Genomic DNA, 8,475 nt, shown 5'->3' on the forward strand with positions numbered 1-8,475 from the left:
CAACTGATTACAACAATTGTTAAACATTAACTTCCGGACAACACATATTGATAACTCTTGTTGGTCCAGATGTTAGGGCTGGTGGGAGGAAACCGGAGTACTCGGAGTAAAACTCACCTGGTCCTGCAGGTGTCTCAATACCCCTTTCACGTCCGATCAGGGAATCCAACCTCGACCACTTTGATGAAAGGTGAGTTCGTCATCCACTGCGTCACACGACAACCCGGATCCTCGGTTCCTTGTATTTTGTTCTTTCCGTTTGCTTTGTTTTCTCACTGGTTCGTGTTATTTGTTTGTGCGGACTGTTGTTTTTGTTCTTATATCACGATGTGCTACGTCTTCTTTTTATTATGTTGGGCACATTCCTAGGACAAATTTACATTTAACACACAAGAAATCTTAGAAAATTGAATCCAATAAATACCATTTACATGAAAAACCTATCTGTTTACACAATCATTAAACTATCATGAAAATATAAAACCCAAGATATGGTTACATCGAATTTCGTTTGTGGGGGCTTTAAACATGTTTTACACTTCTTTCAAGGGTCATGTGTTAAAAAACATTTGAAGTTCAATAAATTACTTGAAACTTTGTTTCCCTTACATATTAACGAAATTAAAAACCTTATATTCATTTGAATTCGTCCAAAAATATTCAAAATGGACATGTTAGCGTCCACAGTCGAATTAATTAAAAAAAGAAAATTGTATAAAGACACGAAGTTATTGAGAGTTGGAATGAGGAAACTTATAGTGGCTGTGGTATTGAGAAAACCAATTGGGATTGTGGGAGAGCTTAAATTCAAAATATGTCACATTTTCTAACTTTGAAAACAAGTGACTTCCGGACAACAGATATTGATCACTCTTGTTGGCCCAGATGTTAGGGCTGGTGGGAGGAAACCGGAGTACTCGGAGTAAAACTCACCTGGTCCTGCAGGTGTCTCAATACCCCTTTCACGTCCGATCAGGGAATCCGACCTCGGCCACTTTGATGAAAGGTGAGCTCGTTATCCACTGCTTTACCCGACAACCCGTATCCTCGGTTCCTTGTGTTTTGTTCTTTCCATTTGTTTTGTTGTCTCCCTGGTTCCTTTTATTTGTTTGTGTGGACTGTGGCTTTTTTAAAAACATTATTTTAGTGTTTCCTTTAGATATTTGTGCATGCACGTAACATTTCTTTTTGAGGATAGGTCTCCTAACTTCCAAGAAAAAATGTTGAAATCTGAACTTCTGTTTTTCTATATTTTTTAATCATCTAAATAAATTACAATATTTTTTGCTCTTTTCACTTCTTCAAACCATTTTGCAATTCAAGGAGTAATCGGTCACGAAACAAAAATCCATTTCAGGATTGCCAACTCAAGCTTATACGTTGTTGCCAACTCAAAGCATAAAAGAGGGCACCCGTGGACGACAATAAACAAAATCTAAATTTTGACAAATCAAAGGTCTTGGCAGTCTGCGCAGAACTAAACATGCCCACCAATTCATATATCATGTATCAATTATATGGGACAAGAAGTCTTTTAGGTATAGAAAAACAAAAATTTAAATAAATGAAGTAGATAAACCGGGCCTTGGCGTACGCCAATTTTTAACCTTTAATGTCTCGGTATGTCAGAGGCCGAAGCAGTGAAGTGCGCTCCGCATGCTATCTGCATCTACATAGTTATACTCATCGATTCGGTAGTATACGGCATGCAGTCTTCGAGGAAAAAGCCAGAAGCCAACTTAAGTAATAAAGTGCCGAAAATGCAACTAAAATCGTACAGCAATAAAATACCTAAGTGTCAACAGAACCACATGTCAAACTCGAAATCGATAAAATAGGACAAAATATAAACAATGGACAGATTTATATCATATTGAAAAAGTACCAGGAGAACAAGACCATGTGTTCCGGAAGCGTCTTCTCTGTGTCATTAATGACACCCGCCATGTTATATGAATCCAAGTAAAGTCACTTGCTCGCACCGGTTACTCAGGTAGTGACAACACAATTAAAAAACATCGACCTTCATATCACACAAAGAAATAGTATATTTCCCTGCGTGATCCTGATGACGACCGTCAGGCTTGTCCATAGCCTTCATCATTGAACTGACAATAGAACACTCTTATATAGATTTTCAAAATAGGTGGCTCAGCGGAGAAAAAATCCACGAATGTTGGTAGTAATTTTAGTGAGTCTCACATAGAGTAATGTCAGTCTCTCCCACATAGAGTAATGTCGATCTGTCCTACATAGGGTAATGTTAGTCTGTCTCACATAGGTTAATGTCAGTCTCTTCCACATCGAGTAATGCCAGTCTGTCTCACATAGAGTAATGTCAGTCTCTCTCACATTGAGTAATGTCAGTTTGTCTCTCATAGTGTAATGTCAGTGTGTCTCACATAGAATAATGTATGTCTCTTCCACATATAGTAATGTCAGTCTCTCCCACATAGAGTAATGTCAGTTTGTCTCACATAGAGTAATGACTGTGAGTCTCACATAGAGTAATGTCAGTCTCTCCCACATAAAGTAATGTCAGTTTGTCTCACAGAGAGTAATGTCAGTCTCTCCCACAGAGAGTAATGTTGGTCTGTCTCACATAGAGTAATGTCGATATGTCCTACATAGAGTAATGTCAGTCTCTCCCACATAGAGTAATGTTAGTCTCTCTAACAAGGAGTAATGTCAGTGTGTCTTGCATAGAGTTCTGTCAGATGTCTCACATAGTTTTATGTCAGTCTGTCTCACATAGAGTAATGTCGATCTGTCCTACATAGAGTAATGTCAGTCTGTCTCACATAGAGTAATGTCAGTCTCTTCCACATCGTGTAATGTCAGTCTGTCTCACATAGAGTAATGTTAGTCTCTCTCACATAGAGTAATGTCAGTTTGTCTCACATAGAGTAATGTCAGTCTGTCTCACATAGAGTAATGTCAGTGTGTCTCACATAGAGTAATGTCAGTGTGTCTCACATAGAATAATGTCAGTGTGTCTCACATAGAGTAATGTCAGTCACTTCCACATAGAGTAAAGTCAGTCTGTCCAACATAGAATAATGTCAGTCTCTCCCACATTAAGTAACGCCAGTCTGTCTAACATAGAGTAATGTCAGTCTCTCCCAAATAGCGTAATGTCAGTCTCTTCCACAAAAAGTAATGCCAGTCTGTCTCACAAAGAGTAATGTCAGTCTCTCCCATATAGAGTAATGTCAGTCTGTCCCGCATAGAGTAATGTCAGTCTCTCCCACATAGAGTAATGTCAGTCTGTAACAAGCGGTGCTTAGCCCAAATGGAAGCACTCTAGACTTAAAACACTTTACACTGTCACCAAACTGTCACATAGAGTAATGTCATTCTCTCCCGCATAGAGTAATGTCAGTCACTTCCACATAGAGTAAAGTCAGTCTGTCCAACATAGAATAATGTCAGTCTCTCCCACATTAAGTAACGCCAGTCTGTCTAACATAGAGTAATGTCAGTCTCTCCCAAATAGCGTAATGCCAGTCTGTCTCACAAAGAGTAATGTCAGTCTCTCCCACATAGAGTAATGTCAGTCTGTCCCGCATAGAGTAATGTCAGTCTCTCCCACATAGAGTAATGTCAGTCTGTAACAAGCGGTGCTTAGCCCAAATGGAAGCACTCCAGACTTAAAACACTTTACACTGTCACCAAACTGCCAAGAAAACCCAAAAAACTGTATGAGGATCGAAAATATCGATATGGTGGTACGCGGAGTGGATATCAAACTTAAAACAAAACCCGCCCTTCTTGGATGGCCACTCTGATATCCTCAAACTTCACACTGGACTTCCACAAATGAATGTTTACGTGTCGTAAATCCAGAATCAAACGTAAATCCAGAATCAAACTTTTTTCCCGCTACTCTGAACAGAAACTGTGAGTGACAACATATGGCCTATTACTGCATGTTACAACAAGCTCCCTCGATAAAAGATCCAAAATAGCTTCACCCACAAAATAGTGTGTTTCATGGCTGGCTGGTTATTACTAAGCACTGTCGAGGCAGGGGTGGAATAGAACGGTATCTGTTAACCATCCCTAATCGTATCAAATATAAACCGGCTACAACCCATATTCTCCCAAAAAGTTGTTCGGTCCCGTAAACGACCCCTAACTCAAATGTTACCTTGCCTTTGCTCATAACACAAAGTCTGAAATTTCCCTTTTCCCTGAGTGGGGCACTCGTTCCTCCAGTGCTGCAAAGAACCACAATTGTAGCATACGCCGCCGGACCTCCCCCGCCGCTGTGGGTACATGTGTGAACCGGAGCTAACCGGTCCCGGCTGCTACTCGGATACACCGCTGAACCAAGGCTCGACGCCTTGGGTCCCCGAAAGGGCTGCTACACACTACTAGGATAGGCACCACGCACGTGGCTCACAACACTGCTAGACTTGCTGAAGCCTGCGGGTGTCCTCGCCTGCTGTTTCCCTTTTTTCTGTTGATCTTTCCCTCGTCATTCGAAACGCTGGCGATAGGATTACTCTCATATTGCTGAACGGTCTCCCAACCTCTGTCACTCGAATCCGCTTTCTTGATATACTTATTTTTCCTGGTAATTTTGTCCTGAACACTGGCCACCAACTCCCGGGTGGAATTGTTAAGGGCCCAACTAACCTGCCCAATTTCCTCCGATAAGTCAGAATTAAAACCCTGCTGAACCTTGTTACCCTCGAACTTCCACTTGTAAGAATTCTCCGCCTTCAGTTTTTTTAACCTGGGTGGCTACATTGGCCGCCGAACCCTTCACCTCGTCCTTGAGCTGACCAAACTCCTGGCACAAGCTAGTATTAATGGCACAAATACTATTATGCTGGGCCTGAACAGCATTCCAAATGTCTGTCAAGCTAATGTCTGAAGGTTTACATAAGTATAATTTACTAAAACTCGATATAACGACTGTAGGTGTTGACGTGTCTAACGTGGTCGCCTGAATGACCCAGGACTTCACCTGCACGTGCATCGCCGACTGCGACTAGCGCCACCTAGTGGCACACATTCCCATAGGAGAAAACAATTTCGTTCTTATTCGCGGACTCAACCGAAAGAAGTTAAATTTGTCACAAACAAAATAAATCACTTTTTTGTTTTAATTTGTCACATATTCCACAAAGCACTCATAGTGTGTGTTCCTAATCCTGACCATGAAGTCTAGATCTCTATATACGACTGTCGGTCATCACTTTAAGTTTTACTACGATGGCGGTGGCTGAGGATCATCCTACTATGCGCGGATTTATTATCACTATGGTAATGTAAGGAAATGAAGTGAGTTTATCTGTATGTGGTGATATGTTTATCCTCACACGTCTATTTATATTGGATAACCTTTGTTGTTCTATCTTCGTGTCCGACCCAGAGGTTGCCACCATCACGTAGACAGATACACCAAGGTATAACTCCATCAGATGTATAAACAGTCCTCATGTAGTGTCCAGTATTCCTGTCAATCAGTAGTACTGACTTGGTGACATACTCCGTTACAAGGACCTCACCAGCTCCATCAAAACAAACATCGTACGGGTAAAACTTTGTAGACGGAGTGTCACTTTCGCGTGTTTTCCTCGTACCAATGTCGTTACAGTAAAACTTCAGGTTTAGGTGTTTATCCATCACAATCACGCGCGGTTGCTTGACTGTTGCCTTACCAGCCGTGTAGTCATCAAACGATACACCATCACCATCAACAGCAGCTACATCCCCGGTCAGTGTACATGACCTCATGTGATGAGGAAATACTGCCACCTGTCTACAGGGACTTCCCGCTCCTGCCGATACCGCCCGTCCGTCTGTAGTGTACAGTTGTATTTCTCCCAACATCCCCACCACTACCTTTTGGTCACTAGTGATACACAAAGAACATTGTGAGCTGTCTACGTTAAAGCATGTAACAATTTCACCACCCGTCATGATTTCCCGGATACTTCTGTCATCCTCAACACAGAGCCACACACTCCCAGACGTTGGAGATACGGAGATCGATCGGACGTTGACCCGACACTCTTTCCTCTCATTGACATTGCTTTTCATATCCACTCGATATATGGTATCACTGTCCCAGTACGATAACCACCCCTCGTCACCAGTAAGACATGTTTGGCAGATATTATAAGGAAACGACGTCTGGAACTTGTTCAAAACCACACTTTTCGAAATCGGTTTGTACGACTCATCTGCTCCATCGACTAGTAGCTTGCCAAGCATGCGTTCTATGAGTTCGATGGAGATTGTCCCGGGTTGGTATTCCATGTTCTGCAAATCACTGAGAGATGGTGGGGCAGTGGAGACACCGTTTCTAATTTCCCGCGCTAATGTAGTGACGTCAACAGTTGTACCGGATGTCAGTACTTCTTGGCATCTGTCCAGTTTTGGCTTCAAGTCTTCCCTAAGGTATTTAGTTAAAGTAGATTTGTTCTTCTCGGAAATACGCGCATTGCGTTCCTCTAGCTCGGGACACATCCTAACTAGCAAGTCTATACCACTGTCGATGTCGTCTTTCATCTGTTTTCCCTGACGTTTGATATCCTCAATCATCTTCTGATATCGTCCACCGTGTGTCTTGGTCTGCTTTTCACTTTCTGTTATATCTCCCTCAGTTTTGGGAATATCGGTTTTAGAGAGCTTGTCGGCAAACTGCTGTATGTCCAGTGTCTGACCCGCAACGTAATCAGTAAGATTACCCAGCATGTGTCCGTTGTGACTGTCTGTAACACACTCCATACAAAGTAACTGGTCTTCACACGATTTACAGATATAAACAAACCCCACCCCTGGATGTCGAGGCCAACCAGGTACTGGTGTCTGGGCCGCCATCTCGTCAAGTGCTAGTCGAACGCACTACACCTATCCCCGGCTTGTCAATATGGCGGCGGCGCTTCTCAATATTTATGAAGTTCACCTTCCGGCATAATATGATTAAATGTTCAATATTGAGTTCCGAATTAATTTTTCAATTGTTCAGAAGTAGGTGATACTACACTGCCAAAATACCCATACCCGTCGAATGCTGTTGTAACCTTTGTTTTACAAGGTAATTGTTTAGACATAATTAAAGTTATAATAATGACGCTATTGTTCGACTCTTGTATATATGATACGATCTTTTATGTTATCTTCTTTCAAGTGTAATCTTCAATCTATACGAAAAGACAAACCCATATCGTATGCAAGTATTGATGCCTGTCTTTTTATTCTGGCAATGCTTTTGTTTAGTTTTGGTGAAGGGGTCAGGGTTACGACATCTATCGTGTATATACGGTTTGATTGGTAAAATTTAAGGCAGTACGGGGCGACACTGGTTATATGTTGTTAATCGTTGATGAACCATATAATCGTGTCACCGATATACAGTGCTACTTATCCATAGCAATATACATGTGTAATATACACCAACTGCTGAGTTAAATGACGACCTTGAATCTATTAATACTTGGGCTAAAATATGGAAAATTAATTGTCATCCTAATAAAACAGTTGCACTAGCTGTAAGTAAGAAAAATATGGTTCACCCTCCGTTGATATTTGATAATCAAGTAATTCAAGAAAATTTATTCCATAAACACTTGGGACTCACATTTAATTCAAAAGGCACATAGGGGGGGATCATATTAATGATATATACAATAAAGCATTAAATGGCTGAATTTGTTACGTATGTTGAAACATAAAGTTGATAGGAAAACTCTTGAAACATTATACTATTCATTTGTTAGATCAGTTTTGGAATATTCAGATTCCATTTGGGACAATTGCACTATTGGTGAATCAAATTTATTAGAATCTGTACAGATTGATGCAATGAAGTTATAACTGGTTTAAGAAGTGGTATTTCACATTATAAACTATATCAAGAAACTGGCATGGAAAAGTTAGAATCTAGGCATCATAAGCACAAATTAATTTTAATGTATAAAATTATAAATCATTTAACCCCTGATTATTTGTTTAATATCATTGAACCATTCATTAATCATCAGCAACAAAATATTCATTACCTGGGTCACCACAGATTTTTCAATATCCCAAGGTCAAGAACTTATATTTATAAGACAAGCTACTTTCCTAGTACCATGCAGGCATGGAATAGTCTTGATCCTTCGCTGACCAGGCCAGTTAGCCTAAGTTCCTTCAAAAGAAATCTTAAAAATACTATAGCTAATCCTATTGAAGCTATTTCTGATACTTTTAAAAAATGTAGTCCACGAAAATTAAATATTATTTTGTGCCAATTACGAAATGATGCAAGTGACTTGAATCATCATAAATGTATAGATCATCTTATCCCTGATACAGTTTGTGCCTGTTGTTCACCTGCTGAAAATACTGATCATTATTTTTTTACTTGTCCTAATTACTCTAATTCTAGGAATTTAATTCATGAAATTCATGACCTTATTGGTTATTCCAATTCAACTCTGTTAACTTCAGGTGATAATACCCTGACGGAGGATA

General features: G+C 40.3%; 1 protein-coding gene across 1 annotated transcript; it reads right to left on the reverse strand.

The window, feature by feature from the left end:
- Nucleotides 1–5,334: 5,334 nt before the first annotated feature.
- On the reverse strand, nucleotides 5,335–6,837 carry LOC110462118. The gene has a single exon (XM_021515952.1). It carries the CDS (start codon nucleotides 6,835–6,837, stop codon nucleotides 5,335–5,337), a length of 1,503 nt encoding a protein of 500 aa, XP_021371627.1.
- Nucleotides 6,838–8,475: the final 1,638 nt, after the last annotated feature.

Source organism: Mizuhopecten yessoensis, unplaced genomic scaffold (genome assembly GCF_002113885.1).
Source record: "Mizuhopecten yessoensis strain PY_sf001 unplaced genomic scaffold, ASM211388v2 scaffold10751, whole genome shotgun sequence".
Lineage (NCBI taxonomy): Eukaryota > Metazoa > Mollusca > Bivalvia > Pectinida > Pectinidae > Mizuhopecten > Mizuhopecten yessoensis.

Coding starts and splice junctions, on each gene's coding strand:
- LOC110462118 (XM_021515952.1), bottom strand. CDS start 6,837: ATGGCGGCCCAGACACCAGTACCTGGTTGGCCTCGACATCCAGGGGTG.